The 23,192-nt window shown below is 39.9% G+C and overlaps 1 protein-coding gene across 2 annotated transcripts in view; it reads left to right on the forward strand.

The window, feature by feature from the left end:
• The window catches only part of olfm2a (olfactomedin 2a), a 40,637-nt gene that overhangs the window by 10,094 nt on the left and 7,351 nt on the right, over positions 1–23,192 (forward strand). Inside the window, exons 1-2 of one of the 2 annotated variants that reach the window (XM_004552114.3) lie at positions 8,707–9,174; positions 18,371–18,520. In XM_004552114.3, the coding sequence (XP_004552171.1) occupies positions 9,031–9,174; positions 18,371–18,520 (294 nt within the window). In that variant the 5' untranslated portion in view covers positions 8,707–9,030. Of the gene's footprint in view, positions 1–8,706; positions 9,175–18,370; positions 18,521–23,192 lie in introns of those variants that run through there. The other variant, XM_004552115.5, reaches the window with a different exon arrangement.

A 23,192-nucleotide genomic window follows, 5' to 3' on the forward strand; every position in this document is an offset into this window, starting at 1 on the left:
GATGTGGGTCCTTGCACGGGTGTCGTTAAAATTTAAATGAATGATTTAGTCTATGAGGAGGAATAATATCACCAGAATTCTTTTCCCTGTTATTAGAAACTCCTTTGTTTAAAGGGTAGATCTTATTTTGAATGCATTTTACCCATGGCAATCAGCTAAAAGTCAACAATGGTTTGTCCAATGAGGATCGAGCAGTATAGGAGACTGCCATGTCCTAAAGACCACCAATGAAAGTAATTATGTTATTGATTAGCAAAGAAAGGTGGTGCTTGGTGCTGCATGAAATATTAGTGCAAAGAATGACCTTTCTCTTATCTTATCTGAACGCAGACATTCGCTCACGAGTTGCACTGCAGATCTTGCAGTGCCTTCATTGTGAAACGCAGGCTGTACAACATCTTGCATCAACAGAATTTCTGCAGACAAATCCACAAAGCTGCTTGTCTTTGTTTAGCACACAGACAAACTCACATAAATCCTGCAGTGTAATTCATATGTTTGAAGAAGAACTGACTAGAGACAGTAACATAGCAAATGCTACTACAGTTATTAGTTTACGGCTTTGTAACTGCTAAACATTACATCTGTTGCTGAGAGATCCAGACTAATGTCCCATGTGGTATAGCAGAAGACGTTATAACTACTCTTTACCATTAGGGCCTATCCACCCTCCTCCCACTATCACCTCCCCACTCACTTAACTCACCCAATCTTCTCATCTCACACTTGACTAACTCCACACAATATTACCGCTTTATAATATTTGTACAAACTTCTCATTTTTGCACCGCATTGCAGTTTGCTGATATTTTCCTGTCTGTTTGTTTGTGTAATCACTGAATGGATCAGTGGCTCCTCATTTTGATGTGCAGCACAGACACTGCAGATTATAGTATATGGCTGAAATCGGCAGGGAGTTGGAGGAAGGCAAAGGAAGAACACAGGCTATTACAGGACTGTTTATTCTAATAAGCCTTTTTTTTCAGGCTTTTTCTTCCCAACTCAAAAAAGTATAAAGTGACAAGCTAATTTGTTTATCTACAAGTTTCTGCTAACCTTTACCCTCATAATTCCATGTGGCTGTAAATGTAATATTCAGTTAGGGGCTGTTTGGGGATTTCTCTCTGCTGCACACTGGGCCTGTGTTGTACTAATAATGTCTCCCTAATTAAATGTTACAGCTTCTGTGAGCATTAATGACCTGAAGACAGAGGATACAAATGGAGGCTTCAATGTGAGCTCTGACAAAGAGGTTGGACACAAGACTGCAGGCTGGTTCTGTCCCTTAATTACTAATATACGGTACATAGCTGTTAGGTTCTGGTCATTGTTTGCTCCTTGTCTATGTCAAGCATGTTTTTTTCTTTTTTTAGTATCTGACTGTTGCAATCTCTCAGCAAACCAAAGTACAATTGGCAAGACCTCACCACTCCTCTCTGGTCCTGTTAGTTTCACTGTTGCAGACATGGCAGAAAACCGACAAAGATGTAAATTCATTACCTCAGGGAGCTTCAAAATACATCTTACACCCTTCTCCTTGTCTTGCTGTCTTTCTCTCTGCCTCTTATTAGCATCACAGTTTCCTTTATAACCTTTTTGTCTGTTTCCAGAGTTATCTTTGGCTTACTTTCCTTTTGTGTAACCGACCACTGTGCTTAGCTAATCACTGTGATACCTTCACTTTGTGACTTGGTGACATTTGTAAACAATGACTCAGACAAAGACCAAACACAGCCACTTTGTCCACTGGCTGTCTCTTTGGTCATCTAACAAGGTACTAGATACATGCTATCTAAGAATAGCTACCAGCTCTACTGCAAACACACATGAACAGAACATTAATGAAACAAAGCAGTTTGAAAGTAAAGTGATAAGATGGTGGAATAGCACTTATGCTGCATGCTAAAGCAGATTTGAAAATGCTCTTAAGACTAAACAGCAAAATTGTATATAGAGATTTGTAAATGTTATGTCAATTACATGTATTTTATCAACTGAAATGTCTTAAAGTGATTCAATATCTGAGGGTTTCTAACACTCGGAATAAGACAAGTTAAAATCTGGATGAAAAAAATCATTTTGTAAGTTCAGTAAAGGCTGTTTTGAAGAGGCAGGTAGCTATGGGGGGGCTGTCTCAATTAGGAGGATTTCTTTGAGCTTTTGTTACCTTTCTGTTGTGAAGAAGACTTCCAAATTGCTGTCAGTAATTACTCCATTTACAGTAATAGCTTTCGCTATGTTACAGAGAATCAATGATTAGCTGGGAGAAAAGGTCAATATGTGGCATGGGCTCTGCTGTTGGTCTGGTGTGTGGGACATTGGTAAACAGGTCACATATCCAGAAAATGACTACAGTATTACAGTATCTGTAAGTGTCAATGCATGTCTGCACGCATCTACATATGTGCAGTGGCTCTGTGTGTGTGTCTGGGTGGGGAGGGGGGCAATTTAACTGGGCGTATCAAGCCTCAGGAAGGGCTGCACTGAGTCACATTCAGCTGGTGATGAGGGCACGAGAAGGAGCAGAACATAGAGCCATGCTGGGCTGCAGAATGCATTGCTGCTGATTGCCACATGTAGTCCTTGTGTATTGGTTTGATCAAGGCTTTTCTTTTTCCAAGCCCAAAGCAAAATGTGGCACCCTGCTTGTGCCTGATTGAGCTATCTAAGATTCAACCAAACACATACAGCTTATCGTATCCTACAAATAATACTGTACAACCCCCCATAGACAGTTAGGATTGTAATCAAGGGAGCAATCAGGAGCAATCAGTTCTTCTGTGAATAAATTTGAATGCATGTTCCAGCAGTATATTCAGAAAGCTACCCGGTATATTATACAAGATTGTTTTTTTTTCATGTCATGTGTGCTGGGTAAAAGAGAAATACTGTCTGCGAGTTTGGCTTGGATTTAAATGCTTTACTCACTCTCTGCACAATAGTTCTTGAAATCTTACTGTAAGTTTGACCATTCTGTGAGCTCAGTCGAGAATATTAGAGGTTCAGGAGCCTGATATGTGTATTCAATCTTCAGTCTTGCTTTGTCTGTGGATGGATCTTCTTGCTTTCATTGTGATTTGATTAGATGGGATTTATGGGCTATATTGTAAAGACAGTAAATAAGCTCAGCAGTAAGGTATTGTGTTGGTGTCAATATAGCCATGCAGACACACTAACCAAATTAATTTCCTTTACTACATATTCCTACACCACAGGTGAGAAGAACAAATTCTCACCTGTTCATGACTTTTATTTTAGCTAAGCGCTTTTAGCCTGACGCTAATGCTGTCACGTTCCTTGTTTTATTTTACTTTAACCCGCATTGCACAGCTTAACCAGGACTGTCACGCAAGCACCATAAAAGGGTAATGCAGAAAAATTCACAGCTCAGTGGAGAAAAAGTGCTGTTGCTCATGGAAGTGGACACAAATGTGAAAAAGCCTTGACATACACAGGCAAAACTCGGCATGCATATGTGAACACACCCACACTTAAATCGAAACGTAGGAGGAACATAACAAATGGGCTGTACTGTAGCTCTCACGGGCAGTATGTACCTAAGGTTACCTAATTGTCATCAGATTAATTAAGCTTAAAAGTTACCCTGATGCAAGTTCAAGATTAACAGACTCCCATGCAAGGTCTGAATGCAAGCGTCATATATCCTGTCATTATTCATACTCATCATCGTCAGTCATCTCTGCGGTCAGATGATTGTTCACTACTTGAATTATTGACCATATTCTTCAGAAAAGGGCGTGTCCTCTGTACTTTATGCACGCAAGTCTTGAATTGTGTATACAGTCCTCACATGGTCTCTGTCACTACTGTAAAATGTAAAACGCCAGATGAATTTCCTTAATCAGAGGCCTGCAGGAGCAATTAATAGATTAATCATTCCATGTTGCAAATACCAGTGTGTCTGTTGGCCTGAACCTTGGGGTACAACCTATTTACGGGATTTAAATAGTTGCCATGGTAATGAGGTCACACTTTGTTTAAGCTGATTTTGATCTTGATACATTTAGAAGGAAGTGGGCCTCCGTGTCCATCAGCTAATTAATGAATTATGACTCAGAAAAATAGCCAGTATTCTTAGAGCCAGATGACTCCGCTATCGTTCAGCGCTCAGGCGGGGGCTTTATTTCTGCGAAGCCTTGCTACTTCAGTCATAACAGTTCTGCATCATGATGATAGAGGTCTGTGTAATTAGCTGAGGTGTAATTTGGTTCTGTGTTTTAGCTGTGAATCTGTAGCTGGCTGTGTATTTATGCTTGGTGACAATGTTGCTTGTGCTTGGTGCTTTCTGTTCCCTAGTATTGTAGTCTCACCCAAAGCTTGTCCCTATAGCCTCTGGACTTTGTAGCGCTCTACTGCCACCCATGGGTGTGCACAAGTGTTTCCATTTCTGTAGTTGGAGGGCAGCTTCACCATTTGAACTGATTAAAAATGCCCTTTATATCCACACCCACAGGCAAGAGCAGAATGGCCTTTTTTTTAGATGTTTATAATAACAACACAAGGCCATGTTGGTGTGACTGTGCTGCAAAGCTTCGCAACATGCATCCCTCCACAGTAATGTATGTATTGCCAGAACAAGAGTTAAACATCATGTGCATCTTTTCTCATTGCCCAAAAAGCAAAGAGAAACAAAAGGGAGACAGTGAGGGTTCTTAGAGGCTATATAACATTTACAGTGAAGAAGTACAAAAGGGAGGGACAAAAAACTGCAAACAATGACACAGCAGAGTTATGCAGAAAATTATGCTGGCCAATTATTCGAGTCAAAATGATATGGAATGGAATGGCAGTGAAAATTAATCAAAAAGGATTAAATTAATACAGGTTAAATGGCTGACTTCCTCTCTGGCTAATATTTAATAAAAGCTTGTTCCGCCAACAGACTTTGTGATTAGACAGTTGATTGGCAGAGGCTGGAATTCTTTGAAGTATAACAGATTGTCCTCATCGCCCATTTTTGCCATCATTTATTTAGTCCATCTAGTCACAAAAGATGGCATATGACCCATAGTCTGTGAAAGGAATTTTAAAGAGCTCAGTGGAAACATGATCTATACAGCAACCGCTAAAGCACCACTTATCAGCAGCGGACTTTGATTGAGTGATGCTTCAAAAAGCAAGATAAATGTGCAAAAGTCAAACGTCGGGGAAAAGATATGAGGCTGGATCTTACATGAGCCTCCTTCAATATTGTTAACCAGCACAATTAGCAGGCACGGAATCAATGTGGTTTTGTTACTGGCACTAAAAAAATCAGACTGAAGAATACATAATTGTGTACACTGCTAGTAGAAAATAGAGGGCTAAGAAAACTCCTCCCATGTGAAACTTGATGCATTTTTATTCAGCCATAATCTTTCATCTAAAAAAATATGCTCCTTAGAATGAATCATTTCTCTGTTTGAGGTTATGTATATCAAATCTACTTCAGTCGTACCGTTCTGCACACCAAAGCAGCCATCACAATAACCTTACAGGACTACACTATTTTTTGGCTAGTTTGACCTATTTGGACTATTACTTCTGAGAACATTATATGACAATGTCTGGGGCTCTGTTTAATTGCTGGAGCAGTACATAACTAGTACAGAATACTTCATGGCTGCTGACTGTAGATGGTTATATCAAAACTCTGGTCATTTTATTTAATTGAGCATAGCAATAGTTCAGGCAGGCCATTAAATCCAGCTCAGCCATAGACCTGTGTCAGCCTACACCAGCGGAAGGCTCAGTTGATACCCTTCTACTCATCTAATTGGCAAATCTCAGAAAGGACATGGTCTTTAGGTTGCTTTAGCCTTCTCACCATTACTGCATTTGCAGGCCACTCTGCAGCCCACCCACCACCACAGCTCCAACTTTTATGGCATATCTGACGTACCTAATGCCACATTTCTCATTCTGCTGGTTGCAGACGAGAGCCATGCTGCCAAATATAAATTACAGCTGATGGAAATAACAGTTTTCTTTGAACTGACCTAAATGATACCAATTTGGTTTATTTTGAGATCTGAAAATAGAAAGTTCAGAGCTTGAGCTTGATGCAAAGATGCGTCTGTGATTTAAAAAAAAAGACAAATTATAACTACTTTTATCTGTGTATGTCCTTTTATGTTTTGTGAAATTTTGAGTATGACATAGTGGAAAAACGGAAGCTGTATTGCCTTATTTTCATTCACAGGAGGGGATAAGAGTTTGTTTTTACTTTAGATTGGCATGATGCCAGTCTTTCTGATGATGGAAATTGTTGAGTAGGGGCTAGGAACAGCAATCTGTCAAAACATCCTTGGAAGTGTAGAGTAATGTGTGTGTTTTTACTTTCTCAGCATTTTCTGTGCTATCTTGCTATTGCATAATGCATTATTGAACTCTTATTCAGCAGCCAAACTGCACAAATTGGAGCCACAAAAAAACAAAAAAAACAAAAAGAAAACAAACAAAAAAAACAAGCAAAAACAAAATAAGACGCTCAGGCATCTTTCTTTGTTACCAGCTTTTCTTTGAGAAACCTGAGAAGATTGGCTCATTTGATTACGGAATAAAGACTCAGAGATGTCTGTATCTATACTTAAATCTTTGCTGCCACCCTGTGAATATGATCAATACTGCATGCTTTACAGATGATGTGTTCAAGGAAGCAAACAGTAAGGGAATTTGTAAAATATTGCTTCCCTCAACCTCCATATGTGAACAAAACCTTCTGAAATAAAATGAAACTAATCAAAAAGACTCAGCTCTAAAAAATATAATTACATTAGAGACCTGTATATGCACATTATAATCCAGAGATAAATATACAGATATAACTGGTTTGTTAGAAAACATAAAAGAAGCAAACTGTTATATTATTAATTTAATAATGAAAGATGAATACAAGAGTATATTTTTAAAATGCCCGTGGGCTCCATTAGAATAACCTTTTTAAGAAACAGGTGAAAGCATGTACGTGTATGTGCGCGCGGTCACGTGTGAATGCGTGCGTGTGCTATCATGCACATTACATTTTACCTTTCTCACTAAAACCTCTGTTAGACATGGAAAAGTGTGACTCTAAACAGTGCTGCCACATTCACCCTCATATCTCCTTGAAGAATTTTCATAAGGTGACAGCTACCTGCCAACAAATTCCGTGTTGCTCAATAACAACGACAGGCAGTGGCCATCACCTGCTGTATGTTGACGGCTCTTGTTTACAATTCCACTGGCTACCACAAGGGGTCAGTGTTGCCACATGTAGGGCACAAACAAGCACGACTTAGGCAATAGCAGGTGAGTTGAGGATGGCTGACGTGTTTTGATGGGGCTCAGAAAGCTGTCTCTTCTGATTATCACTTCACTGTACACCCCACACAGAAGAGCCCATATCATTCATCCAATGTGACTGCTTGAGAAAGGGAGCCCAGCCATGGCAGACAAAATGAATAAGTCAGCAGACCAGGAAGAAGGCAAGAAAAGGGGATGACCTGGCCGTTTTGCCTGAGCAAGCCATTCTGTCATCATTTAGGGCATAAAATGACACGGCCAGTCGTCAAATAACTTTCCAGTAATTGCTGTGAGCAGAGGCTTGAGACATGGTTCAATTTTCATACCGCTCCATCTGGTCCATTGTAGAGGTGAGCGGAAAATTCAAGCAGCTATGATCTCAAAGACAAAATGTTTCCACGAAATCGGTCTAGACTTCAGAACATGCTGGATGTCTGGCCTGACACAGGCTCAAACCAGACTTTCACCAAGGGAAATGACAGTAAAATGAGACAGAAACAGTTGGTAAGCTATCTGATACTGATTTACCTTCTGTTTGATCACAACAATAAAACTCTGCTACTTGAAAAGTAATCTAAGCATCATTTTTTCAGCAGGTCATCTCACAGCACCAGGATGAGTGAGAAAACGCAGGTTTATTATAACTTTAAGCCAAAATTCCAAGTTGGAAAAAAAAAGCAGTCCTCTTGCAGATGTTTGCAATTACACGACGTAACATCAGAGTAAATTAACACAGTGAGCATCAAGAAGTTAGTGTCATTAGATACTTTTCTTATCACTCCGACATTGATTCTTTAAAAGTACAAGCTACAGGCTAATTTAGGATATGTCATGAAGCAGAATGAAAGATGAGCTGTCAGAAGCAGCCGTGGGTTGGAGCACCTGCATCTCTCCCACATCATGTCTCCCACTTTGCCAAACCACCTGCCCATATTCACTGATGAGCCCTTAGCCAACCTTTTAATCTAAACACCCACCGGTCTACATTCTCAGTCCTGTCTTTAGTACAAACACGATGATGAAACTGCAGGATGGTCTCCTGTGCCTAACATTGCACTCAGTTGCCCTGGGCATTCACATGTCACTTAACATAGAGCACAGATCAGTCCTATGAAATCAGTCTCAGATCTCTCTGCTTAAGAAATAAGTGCACGCGCGCACACATCAAGATGTGAGTCATAAAAGAACAGGCAAATGTCAGCGAACGAGAGGGGAAGGAAAAAGAATGGATACATGCATGCAAAACAGGGCTGGAAAGAACAGAGGAAGGGCTGATTGGGAGGGGATGAGACGGAGAGGCAGCCAATGCGGAGCTCTGCATCTTGAGGAAGAGAGGAGGGGAGAGAGAGGGAGAGAGCTAAGAGGAGAGTAAGGAAGTGAGAGAGGTGGAAAGAGAGGGAGAGAGAGATGAGAGCGAGAATGTGGGGGAGGGAGGGAGAGGGTGAAGCTAAGGCAGTCACTCTGAGAGGGAAGGCTCCAGTGTGGTGCTTTTGGATGTGAGCTGCTCTCCTCTAACCAGCCTCTGCCCATCCCTTTGACTGAAACAGTGGTGTGTGGGTCTAGTAATTGTGCTGTACCAGCTGTGGGGGGTGCTGCTGCTGCTCAGGCTCAGGCACAAGCTGACTGGCTGGTTCCCTGGCTAGGTTGTCTGAGGCAGAGTGGGGTTGACTGGAGCTGAGGTCTAGGGAAGGGCAGGGCAGGGCTGGCTGTTGGGCCATTTGTGCCAGGGCCCCACAGGAAGCAAACATGAGCGTTCCTATGCTAAAGATCGGGGCAGTTCTCAGCACCATGGCCATGGTGACCAACTGGATGTCTCAGACTCTGCCCTCTCTGGTGGGACTCAACGGAACCACCATCTCCAGAGGGGGCACATCAGAAAGGATTGTCAGCGTGCGTATCAATTCTTTTTGCTTATTTGCAAGTGCGTGTGCAGTGTTTTTGTTTGAGCATGCTGTTGTGAATGTGAGAAAGAAAGCGAGAATGTGACAGATTAAAGAGAGTGACACAGCAGCAGACAGAGGGAGAAAGTGAAGACGCGAGTAAGAATAAAAGAGCCCACGTTGTGTTAACAGAGAGACGATGGAGACAGATACGCATGTGAGAACAAGGTTTCAGTGAAGCATGAATGATGCATATGTTTGTGGGAGAGTCATAAGTATAAGGATGCAGAATTGTTGGCTTGTGATTGTGAGTGATGGTGAGTGGCGGACAGTCTAAGTGTGGATGTTTGCAGGAGACCATATGTTTTTGCCAGGGTGACAGGAGGTAGAGAGCTGTCCTGACTGATGCTCAGGCTGATCCTATCTGTCAGTCACCTCCAGGGTGGGAAGGAGGTGATGAGGAACACCGAGAGGTTAATACAGTTTTACAGCTTTGAGTATGTCTTATTCCTCCCTTGCTATGTCTATCTTTAAGCATTTTAGATTGTTATCACCTCAAATTAAACACTGGCCTCATCCTGAAAGGTCATAAGGGCAATTAAGGTGTTTTATAAATAAAACAGCAGTTTATTTATTTATTTTGAATATTTTTTAGTGGTTAATGCTTGCATAATGTTGTACTCTCTTTCTCATGAGGTAACACAGACAATGAGACAGACAGGGAACAAACAAAAACAGAAAGAAAGAAATGAATGTAATATTTTCCGGATCATCTGCAGTAAGTGATCGCTTTTCCTCTATCCTGAGTGTCTTTCTATGGCAGCTTACCCATTAAGTAAATGTTCTGGTCTGTTCAAAAAGACAGAATGAAATTGAAAGTCCCAAGAGGTCTGTGACCATCTGGATGTGTGGTTTCGCATGCATATTGTGCATGACAGTGTTTGTGTGTTCAGACATGTACACACGGAATGTTTAGACATTCTTGTCTCAGGGGTGAAGGTCCATCTGTGGTAAGAAGAGTTTTAGGATGTAAAGTGGCTTGTTAAAACATAAATCTACCACTTTATGTCTTCCTAATGTAGCAGTGGTGTGCCAGTGGAAATGTTTCCCCTTTAAAGAACACTTTCAGACAGTAATATCTTTTTTTGAAAATGTCAAGCACCTGGAAAATTGCTTCAAACTGTTAATCTTTCAAACAACTTGCGCATATGTCGGGTAATTTAGAGCAGAACTCAAGGTAAGAAATGTTTGGATTATAAGTCTTTTATATTATTCTATTATTCCAGTTTTCCTTAGAGGTTATGGCTTAGTTAATCGCTGATTTCTTCTCTATACCAACTCATTCTGCTCAGGATCAGATGGGATAAAAATAAACATCGCCATGTTTATTTTCAATAAACTCTTTCCAAACAAGATTTGAGATCAGAAGCTTAATCATTTGCATTTCAAAAGACTGGATACAATAAAATACAATAAATAGTCATGAGTGGATATTTTCTTTGAGGCAGCCCTAATTCACTGCCAAAGGAGGAAAAATGTTGCTACTGAAGTTCATTTCATCAAAGTTTTAACAAAACTGATGAGCCCGTTTGATGGTGCCACAAATTATTACTGTGTAACAGTCTGTTGTGATGGGAAATGTCTTCTCTTTGAGACAGGGATAATCTCCGCTCATAAACAATGGCAGCAAATAAAACTTTAACGTAAAACCTTGCTTCAAAGTCCCGTCACTATTAATGAGACTTTTGCCTGTGATGATCTTAGAAGCAGTCATGACTCAGAAATTGTTTAGAGTTTGAATCAAAGACAATCTAGCTGTGGTCTTGTGACACTCTGGTGCTAACATGCCAGTAGCTGTTGCCTGCCTGCTTTCCACCCTGGCACCCATGCATGCTGCATTGCATATTCTCTAAGCTCAGAGCTATTTTCCAAGTCTGCTTCACTTGCTTTCTGTGCCTGTCTTCTAACCAGCTGATCCAAGAACACAGCTGACTGAATTCATGTGGGCCTTTCTGTGATGGCACTGAGCACAACACTGCCTGGGTGCTTGTACACATCTGTGTAGTGCAGAACCATGTTCCTTAATGAGCAGACGAGACCCTGGAAACACTTACACAGAAGAAGCGTGGCTATAAAGAATTGCTAAGACAAGTTAAAGCTATAAACCTGCCAGACAGAGTGTACACACTAAATCATCTTTTTTATTATGATAGCAAAATGATTTATTCATCTATAAAGAGTGTTATACATTTAAAAAGAAATGTTCTTAAAGTGCTGTGTGGACACACAGCAGATACCAGGGGTATATCTGATAAATTTCTGCACTTTTTTCCAATTATTTATCAAGTTCTGGTCAATGAGACATAAAGGCATGGATTAAAAATGAGTTTTAATTTCTTAGTATAGCATATATATCTTCTCTGTCTGACCGCAAGACAAACAAGTGACAAGTGCTACTCAAGTAAAAGAAGTAGCACGATGTTCAAAGCTGAAAACAGTGTCAAGGAGAGCACTTATTATCTCGGGCAGAGGTTTAGGAGAAATAATGAGACTTCCAAATTTGCCTTCCAAAAAGAGTAATTACCATAAACAACTACTGCAATTCAAACATTACCTGCTATAAATTGTGAGACACAAGATACACCAAGTCTCTAATGCAGTTTGGCGTTCTTCAGCTTAGTATGTTCAACCTACAAAAACTGTCGTTGAAAAAAAAAAAGAGCTGTCTGTCCTTAGTTATAGAAATAAAAGGACACATTCACAGTGCAAGACACATAATAAAAAAAGGCTTGTCCATGAATCGAACCCTGCTGTGCTCTAAGTTAAAGCTGAAAATCTGTTGAGATGAAAAATGCTTGCTTTTCTACATAATAATAATAATCACTGAATCTCTCAACACTTTCAGTGAACACAGCATAAGTCAAGGATAACTGTCTCATTATAGATAAAAATAAATAAATAAATACATGTATGTGTGCACAAGACTGGCATAGATAGGTTCCTCTCAATAAAACTGCAGCAGGGTGCCTGGATGTGTATGCATGTGGTGACGCTCCCTTTGATATCTAAATTAAGAAAGCTGTGAGGAAGAAGTCTGAATAAAATATTCTCACCATCAGAGGAGAGAATGGAACAACAAACGTCAGTGTACAAAGAGGCAGGACACAGAAACTGATTGGGGTCACGCAGCCTCTGTCAGGATGTGAGACCGTAAACTTTATCACTTCCACTGCGGAATCCAATAAAGTGTATTGTAAAAATTGATTCTCAGCTATGGATTAAAAATTAAATACGACTGCAGGCTTTTATTTGCACACTTTATTTTTTACATTCATTGTGCTGCTTTCGATTAAATTTATCTCAGTTGGGATTCTGACAAGTGTAATCTAACGTCAGGTTAATGGGATGCAGTGGGAACAGCGACAAGCTCAGCCAATCTATAAAAGATCATTTTCAATTGTTTTAAACTTTAATTAATTATGTGATCGTCTAGCATAAAGCATTGATCCCAGAAAAGGGAATCAGGGTTTTGACATGGTTCATTTGTCATTATAAGAGTATAATTCCACCCTGCAGGACTCACGCCTGTTGCAATTCCTCCATTTTTCAAAAGCAATTCTGTAATCCATATTTCTACCAATGAAACACTAACTGTGTTATAACAGTTTACACAGTGTTTTCTCACATAAGCCACCCTGGCACTCTCTTGCCTGTGTTTAGCACCAGACATGATAGAGCTATCTTGCATCGCTGCAACAGAAGAGCAGAATCCAAATGCTTTTCACTACGGCACCTGGCACGGCGCTGGCTGGAAAAAGTGTAGAGTTGCAGTTGCGCACTCATGCCGAGTGCCAGCGAGTGTCATTTTCTTTAACCTCTCCAAGAACCCCCCCTCTTCAAAAAACACTTGATGCATATGCCCACCCCCACTGTCACTCAAGTGCGAGGTGGATTGGAACGGGTTGTGGGTGCAGATGGAAAGCGAGCAGGACGCCACTGAGAAAGGCGGCAGTCATGAGGGTGATGGAGAAAGACGGAGAGAAAGGCAGTAGGGAGCCAAAATGAGGCAGTAGGGACAGGGCCATGATAAGTTTATGACTCATATTATTGACTGGCAACCATGCTGAGCTGATTGTGTTAATCACTTTCCTTGGGAGCAGAGGAGACCTGGGACTTCACTTGGTGTCTTTATTATTTTAAAGCCCAGCAGCTGGCTTTGGCATTAGGGATTTACTGATTGTTCATTTGAAGAGTGAATGTGTGCATTGACATGTTTATCTATATACACTCAATTATAGCAATAACTGGCAAATCTGAAAATGAGAACCGATTGTTTGGGTATAATATAGATAAAATCGAACACTGTGCAACAGAGACAGATGTCTAGTTTTTTGGGGACAAGTACTGATGGATGTTAATGCCTGGCATAAAGCATCATTCTGCTGACAGAGAGGAAAGGAAAGTAAAGCATTTTTTATGAAAGCTGGCACTGCTGGATGACAATGAAGGAAAGAAAAAGATTATTTAGGTAGAACTTCATATTTTATTTCCTGAATAAGAATTCCCCTTCTCAATGACGTCTAGATTTCATCTTCTTCTATGTCTTCTGTCTTTCTCCGTGTACAGCTCGACCTCTCCTCCTCTTCTTAACCTGTCCATCCTCGGTAGTGTTGCAATTTCTCAGCCGTGTTGACAGTTCACAGTGTAGTGGTCAGCTCTCTTCCATATCTCACAACTTGTGCCTGCCTCTGCCTGTTTGCCCCTTCTGCCTGCTGCTTATGAAAGTTATAATAGACTTCCCGTCATGCTCATAAAGTAGGGAGCTGTAGATTTATGATCTCATTTAACTCTGGCTTTACAGCAGCAAGCTCCAGGGTTGGTTTAATGAAACGCCAGAGGAAGTCCATCCTGCAAATCAGCAGTGATACCACCAGCTCAAATGTCTAATTGGATAATACCTCTAAACTTTGCTAATCATTAACAAAACCAAGCAGTCTTAGTTTCTTTGTGCTACAGAGAATCACTCAGATAATGGTTTAACTTAGTAAGTTTTTTTTGGTGGAATCAGCTCTGATTTCTCTGCAGCAGGAAACAGTGGAGAAGCATCTAATCTTCACTTATCTCAGCACAGATTCCCCTAAAGTTGTCAATCAGCATTGTAACTGAATACCGTTTAAACCAAGCTAGAGGAAATTAGAGCCACTTCTCTCTTCTCCGTCAGCCTTTCTGAAAGCACAACTTCTCCTTTTCTGCTTATGAAAGTAAGCTGTTCCTCCTTTGATCAGTTTTCCCTTGGGAGGATGGAAGTTTGTGGTTTGAAGATATGTTTGCAGCTGATGGTGATGGGACGTCATGCATCCAGGCTATCTGATATGAGGTCATGGAAATGGAGGAGACTCTGAGTTGGCACAAAGTGGGAAATCCAGAAATATTAACGAGTAATTTTCATTTTAGTGAGCAAACCCAATTGATTTTTAATTTCTCCAACCCTTTGTGGTTTCCTGTTGTTTTCATTGCTGCTGTCTTCGCCATTAATGGGCTTTTACATAGCAGCCATGTTACAGTTTCAAACCTGTCCATTACATATTTTATTTCATCCCATACATCTAATGGATAAATTTCTGGTATAGGGAGCTAAACGCCTTCCCTCCGCTGAAACCACCATCTGTGTCTGGGAGAAAAGGATCATCCTTTAAACCTTAGGTACTCCAGATAGCCGCACTGATAGCACGGCGACAGCTCAGGTTATGTTATCGTCACTACTCAAGTGTAGCAAACTAATACACGAGCTGCATACAGTATGCAAACATTACTCACACTCGTTTTCACTCTGCATATCTTGAACATAATTATGGATAAAGGAAGATATTGAGAAATTAGCCTTTTTCATTACTAATGAGATGTTTGCTAGACTACATAGTTTTGACTGTCTTAAATGAACCAATGTCAATGACCCATTCTGTAGAGATGCCTCATATTAATATCATATTAATACATTCCAAAACATATTTAAGTTTATGATGCTATGTTCAATGTGAGAGATCACTAGCTCTGATATAAAGATCCGTCTGGGCACAAAGCATATAAGGACAAGGCACATTTGCATTTAAGAATTACCTTTTCTCTCCTGCTCCCTAAACTGTCACTGTGATGAGAACGGTGAAGTTAGTGCTGAACGGATAGGTGGGTGGTAATGAAACTGGAAGTGATTCAAATAAGCTCTTAATTTCAGCTCAGCATTTATGAAACTTTAATGAACAGAAGAGAAGATTGGTTGCTGTGAAAGCTCTCTGGCTTGGAAAAGCACAGGAAGAGCACAGCGTGATATTAAACATGTTGGAAAATGAAGAAAGCATGATAATAGGCTGACATGGCTCTGATATTAAAAGAAGCTACTTTCAGCTGCTCCCTTACTCGCAAGGGGTCGCCACAGCAAGTAGCTCCACATGTTTTATTTGGCAAAGTTTTTACAGTAGATGCCTTTCTGACGAAACCCAACGTGCCTCTGATTTTATTTTGCTGAATTTCTACTGCCCGCTACGTAAGATTTCATTTGGGAAAGAAAAAAAAGTTGGTGCGACACCGACCGTGGCTCCCTTTGAAGCTGATAGCAATATGAAAAATTAATGCACACTTCTGCATCCACTGGCAAAAATCTAGCTAAGCCCAAAGTGAATATCTCGTGCATAAGCGGACAAGCCCTAGGTGTGTGGATATGCAGAATTATTTTACCAAAGACTGCAGACACCTTAAGAATTAGCAGCTTAAGTAGATTTTGCCGTTTGTATCTAGAAAACCTCCACCTGTTCACACTGCAGGGTACCAGTTTTAATGAAAGTGCTTGTAACCAGCTGTGACTTCACATTCTAGTATTTTACACACATTCACAGTATTATATCAGCCATTACATAGACTCTATAGTTGTGAAGTAAGCATGCATTACAGCTGCAGGAATTTCCAAACATAGCATCTTGAGGGTGTGGATCAGATGTGTAGTTGCATTTCAGTGTGATCCCACAATGTATGTATTATTCCACAAGAATGTATGTAAGTACTGTATGTTGAAGCATACTCATACTGATATACATAGACATTATGACAGAACAAGTTTTAGCACAGATGACCGCTCTCACACGCGAGAATAGCCACAGACTTCAGCACATACAGAAACCTGACAGTGAGTGAGACGTGAGCAGGGAAGTAGATGCTGAAAAAGATGCACCCCCCACCAAACACACCCACACCCACACACATACATACAAACTCCCTCATGCCATGGCAATGGCAGAATGAAACAGACCATCAGACAAAGATGAAAGGTTCTGCTGTGGCGACTGGCTCTTTTGTCTTAACTCTGGCTTTGGCTATTGTGCCTCTGTATCACCATATTATAGACTTTTGATGGTCGATTGCCTCGGAGAAGGAAGACTAATGATAAGAAAGGCACTGAGTGACAGAAAAAAGTGCAAGTCACTGCAGGGACTGGAAAATATGCAGCAAAACTGATAATACTGTAAAGATATTTTAACCAGTGTGCCAATACGTTCCACGGTGAGTCTTTCACATGGAAAGTAGAAATTCAGTCATCCTGAAATATAGCTAATATATCTATTTAATACTATATGAATAGAATATTTCTCCTTACTTAGCTTAATTAAATTTAGATGCAGTCATATAAATAATTCATGAGTCTATTTAATATGCATTGAATATAATGAAAAAGAGAAAATGTGATAAGAATTACGCGTAGAACTTTATTGTTGCTATTGGCACAGGATATTTAAGTCTCTCACATAGCTATAGTCTGTTTGCCATCCCTCGATTTAAAGTAAGTCAGATTTAAGATACGCTCTTTCTGCAACTGCAAGGGAAGAAGAAGGCAGTGAAAGAGGGAACAGAAAGAGTGGAGAGGGGGTGGAGTGCCAAGGGATTGGCAGGAATGACAAGATGTGACAGTGAGCACATTGGCTCGCAGGGTGGTTGCTACTTTACACTCCAATCACACAGTCCCCCTGTCCCCCAAGACATTTTAATCTGATCCCCCGACCCAAGGAGACGAGATCACAGCATAACACTGCTCAGAGGAAAGCAGGAGACAGGCACAGAGCTGAGACATAACATTTTATTTCTAGACTTTTCCGACCTCTTATATGGATGGGTCTTAATTGCATCTCCAAAACGGCTCTTTCTTGTCTTATTACAGCTTGCGTCATATGCTGGCTATGCTAGATGCAATGTAAATGAGCAAATCAGAATAGAAAAACCTTTGCGTAAATTGTGTAATGCATACATGTGTGATTGCAAGTGCACAGCGCTGCTTTTGATTGGATTAGACAGAGAGAGAGACATCCATCCTTTTAGCCTCTCCCCTCCTTCACTGGTAAGGGGCTGCATTATCGATCGTGAACAGCTCCATTTCCTTTCTGTGTCCAAACTTATTAGATGCTGTGCTTTTGTACAGCCTGTTCTGATCCCTTTTCCTTCCTCTTTTCTTTGAAATCCCCATTTTCCACCAATTTATCTTTGTCTTTCTTCATCCTCCACAAAATTCTTGCTCTGTCTTTGTCACGTCAATGTGTTCTCCATCCATTTGTGTATTTTCCACCAGTCTGTCTTGTCTTATCTTAATCGACACCCATTTCAGCTTTCACCCTCTCCATTATCTTCTAGATGACTCTTCTATCCTCTATCTCTCCCTGCTGGTGTCTTTTACTACTGTGACTACCAGCTCTGTCAGTCTCTTCATCTCCAGTTAAAACTGAAATTAAACTGCAAATGGTTTTGAATAGTTGGGGTGAGCAATTGTCATTAATTTTCTTAGGAGAGGATTCATTTCTGAAAGAGTCACAAAGAAAAAAGTAATGTAATAGAGAAATTATGACTTTGCAGCTAATTTATGGTGACAGAATAGGCTCAACCAATCATGATATAGGATGTATAAAAGAGTCTTTTATTTTCTTCAAAAGGCTTTATGCAACACTTTTAAGTATTAGATAAATTTATTGTCTTAGACACGTTTTATAAGGGTGGAACACTTTTCAGATTACCGTTGATGCGTGCTGGCAGAATAAAATATCTTGTCTGCCCTCATGCATTTTGAAAAGCCAATTTGGTAGTAGCACAGATAAACAACTGCAGACATAAACAACCATATTTTATTTTTTATTTTATGCCTGTAAGATATATGTGTCTCTGTATTTCTGCAGGCTCTATACCCAAGACCAGAGGAGGGCTGGGAGATCTACAGTTCAGCACAGGACGCAGATGGGAAGTGTATCTGTACCGTCGTTGCACCAGCCCAGAACATGTGTAACCGCGACCCACGCAGCAGGCAGCTTCGCCAGCTCATGGAGAAGGTGACAGCTGTCAATAACACACCCACACTGGGACACGAGTATTACCCACACAGACATGCAAGCACAAACTGCCACACTGGGCTCGTGTCTGACGCCGTCTGTCACATAAAGGCTGCTGAAGTGAACGGTTTTCCTTTACGCCGCAGTTGATCAGTTGTGCATATGAACACGACACCAGTCAGAAGACTGTTGTTGAGCAGCTGAGTACCTGAAAATTAATGAATTATGAATTGCTAATGAAAAATATCCAAAAACCAACCCATGTAATTGAATTCACTGAACCTTAGCCTTACAATGTTTCTATTATAAATATAAATTTATGAGATAGAAATTAATAAAATTAACTTTTAACAAGTCAGTGAAGATTACAAGTACTTTAGGTGGAGACTTGTAAATTAAATACTGTGTCACCAAATCTGGGTTGATTAGGACATTTCATTAGAGCTTTTGTGCTTACTTGTGATATTGATAGCATTTAATGATGTAGTGTGTATTATGAATGCAGTTTTCAACAGGCAGAGAATAAATCTAGGCATTATTTAGATGCAGTAAAGCATTACTGACTGACACGTAGAGCATGCTAATACCTAGTGCACAAACACAAACACACAACTAAGGTCAGGCAACAGGTAGGTTCATAAATGACCCGCAGAGGCTTGTTAAATATCCAGATCTACAGGCAGCACACCTGTCTCTTTTTATTTATTTAATTCATTTAATTTGTATTCATGTCTGTTTAAACAGTAGAAACCAGAGAAATGATGTTAAACACCTTTCAAGTACTTGATGGGCTATGGCAGAGTATCTTCGGTCTGCTCTCCAGTTCATTCATAGTACAGTTGATTTTTTTTCTTGGACAATCAAAACCAGTGAGTAGGTGAAAGAGAGGCTGGCTTCACCGAGTAACTGAAAGCCTAGGAGCAAAGAAGCAGAATGGAGGAGAGGAAAGACAGGAGGGGTTGACATTGATGTGGTCTCGTGAGGAGAGGTGGTGGTAAATTGAGATGCTGAATAAGCTCCGAGGCCCTGATGGATCAATGAGACACCTGAATTCACATATTGCATTCATTCTCATTGAAGTTTCCCTTTTCCCTTGACAGTCTCTGTCTGCTCCTGTTTAAAGCACACGTTCACACTAACAAAATCCACACTCATCCACACTTGAAACGAAGCATATTCCGACAGAAAAGGAAGAGCCTTGAACATAAAGAGACAAACTCAGTAAAACTGGTGAGAGAAGTTCACCTACACATTTGTGCGATGCAAAGTATATATTCCTTTATAGTCTCCATATTTGCTCTTACAGTGTGTGTGTGTGTGTGTGTAAAGAATAGATTTTTATATATATTAAAAGACTGCAAGTTCAGTTTTATAATAATGCACTATAAAAATGCACTAGTCTGTTTGCATGTTGATGTTTTTTCCCCCTCATTTTTGGTAAATATAATTCTTTGGGAACTGACAGGATTCAGTTCATTTTCATTCTGAACCTTTGGGAAAAAAATAACCTGGCAAAATGTATATGAAAAGTGCATATTATAAAATACTGTTTATATTTGGAAAACTTTAGATTAATTCTGAATGCAAAGCAAGTGCACATTAATACTATTTCCTCATCCCCCTCTTTTGTCTGAGTTTTTTCCTTTAATTCCTTTAATTCCATGTTCCAGCATGTAGAGGGCTGCTCGATTTTGGTGCCACCCATTTAACGAAAGTGAAGTCATTTTCGACATATAATTTTTGGTGTTGTACTTTGCATACAGTTCTTGAGCACTTATCTCACAGCCAGTTGCACCGGTGTTGTTAATCCAGGTTGGAGGATGACACATTTTATTAAAATAAGCTTGTAGTTTCTTATAGATTTTTTTTCTTCAGTAGCATGCCATTGTAAAATTATATTACATAGATCCCAGTGTGGTTTCTTTCAGTGGTTTCCCTTTTGACCTTTTATTTTTTGATTGTTTCCAAATATGTCCTGGAGTTCAGTATAAGCAAGGTGTCAGCTTTTTTCCCCGCTGGCCTCCTGCCCTGCATACAAGTACAAACACCCCTTTGTTGCTGACTGGCTGGAGTAGTGTTGCATGGATTGATCAAGTCAGTTTGTTTATTGCCCGTCTCCAGATTTTTATTTTTCACTGTTGTAACAAAGCAGCCTGCATTGATTAACAATAAGCGATTGATTAAATTAAAATAAATAAATGGCTTACAGTACTTTGCCATTTTTTTCCCCTTAGTGATTCAAATGAGTCATACAATCATATATAAATGCAGTCTTCTGAAAAACTAAGTACATTGCTTCTTTAGAAATGAAGAGGGTAAGTAGCAGACAAGTCCTTCTAATCAAATGCACTTGATTAATTGACCATCTAATGTGGACACCTCTATAACGGCAGAGGTAATTTCCTGGCCAGGTGTGTGTTAACACAATGCCATGGAGAAAAGACAAAGGAATGATCTCAAAGAAGCAAATATTGGTGAGAATGGCTCTAAGGCTCTTTCTAAACTATTTAAAGTCCATTATTCTACAATGAGAAAGATTATGCATGAGTGGAAAAGATAGTTGCCAATCTTCCCTCGAGTGGATATCACAACAAATTCACCCAATGTGATGTTCAGTGAAATGGCAAAAAACCCCGAGAGCTACATTTCAGACTCTACAGGCATCAGTTAGCATGTTAAATATTAACGCTCATGTAAGGCCACCTGTCTGAAAGCTAAACCTTGTCCAAAATGTGTCCATGCAACAAGACACCCAGCAGCAAATCTACAGCAGAACAACTAAAAACTGAAAGAATCAGTGTTTTGCAGTGGTCAAGTCAAAGTCCAGACATCGACCTGATTGAATTGCTGTGGTGGGTGAAATGCTCAAATGGAATTATGCAACATTGTAAAAAGAAAAAAAAGAAAAAACTAAATTTCTTGCATGCACACTACTTGTAAGACACTAGTTATTAGAACCAAACACTCCCATCTACTACTGTCCACAGCCCAGCTTGAGGACACCTGGGGTCAATGCTGTTTCAGCTGCACACAAGACGTTAGTTTAAAGACTACGTGTTATTCTCTGTGTATAAGCACATTATAGTTCCATGCCCACCAAGCATCCTCATTTGAACTCAGAGCATGCGGGTGAAATGTTTGATTGGACCAGATCCACAAAATCTCTATCTGACAAAGAAAGCCAAGGATACAATAACAATGTCAAAACAGCCCCTCTGTTCAAAGAATTTAAAGTAGCCTTGTGCAAAATCTCTATTCAGCTTTCTGTAAAGCCAGACAAAATGCCATTTAATGCAGAGCTGACCTGAAGAATACTGTGCAAGAGTGCTCACAACATACTTTTAAACACCTTATGGACTCTTTTAACCTCTCTATGTAACTGTGTTGAGGTAAAAAAAAAAAAAAAAAGTGATATGAGGCCAAAGTCAGCCATACACATAAAGACACTTTTTAGGATTTGTTACAAAGTGAGTCATCGCGCTGGACAAGAAGCAGATACACCTGTGACTGATTCATCTGAGCTGGTGAGTGTAGAGAGAATCTTATGTGACCAAAGGTAAGCATGAAATGCCACAACTCAGAGGACTGAGTGGTCCCAGCTGTCAACTGCCCTGGAGGGTGGTGACACTGCATTTGTTTAGAGTCCATCCTGCTGGAACATTTTACCCTTCCACATTCTTCCATCTAATGCACATGTAGTGCTGTAAAGCAACTTTTAATTAGTGAAGGGATATATTTTCTGACCAAATATAACCAGAACGGTTCATGAAGCACATGAGGAATGAACTGGTTGTAGAAAACAAGGGACACAAAGTAATTGAGTGGGTTGTCAGAGAGTAGGCAAGCAAAGCATTTGGTGCAAAGTAGAATTTGTTCCAAACGCTGACCTTTGAGAGCTTGGCCTGTTTTTTGTTTATGTTAGGAGTGATATGAGTAAGTATATTTTGCTTGCTTGGAGTTTTGATTGCGCATGTCATTGTGGGTGGGCGTCTGTTGCTGTGGGGAGTTGTACATATGTACCCATACGCCTCCAGTATACACGACAGCCCAGTAATATTTATCAATGTTCAACTGATTTCTGGCCAGTTCAGTGCATCGTGCAGGAGATGAGGGGGTGCATGAATCAGTAGGTTGGTTATGCAGAAACAGAGTGGGCTGTCAAAAGTGAATAAGCTGAGTACTTAGTAAAAATTAAACATAGTGCAAAACTGAGTGTTCAATAAACGCCTACTTAACAGCATGTTTGCTCCTCCACGAGGTTCGTTTAGTAACATTTCATAGGCATCCATTACCTTTTGCACGCTGTCATGATCATGAGCTTACTATCCTTATTTTCATAGCTGTAGCATTTTTATATGAGTGAAACTTGTTGACTTTCATTGCATGTTGAAAGTCATGTATAGCTGCGTTGTTTGTTTATTATCTCGACAGATTTGATAGGACTGTGCTGCTTTTTAACCTCCCCATGCTGCCAACTTTCTTTTTCATTACTTATTTTTATTAATATGTATATATATATATATATATGTATATATATATATATATATATATATATATATATATATATATATATATATATATATATATATATATATAAATTGACAGTAAATAAAAGCATATATAACTTTCTTCTGACCTGTAGTGTTTTTTATGTGCGATTTGCACACCTTCA

Source organism: Maylandia zebra, linkage group LG4 (assembly GCF_041146795.1).
Source record: "Maylandia zebra isolate NMK-2024a linkage group LG4, Mzebra_GT3a, whole genome shotgun sequence".
Taxonomy (NCBI): Eukaryota; Metazoa; Chordata; class Actinopteri; order Cichliformes; family Cichlidae; genus Maylandia; species Maylandia zebra.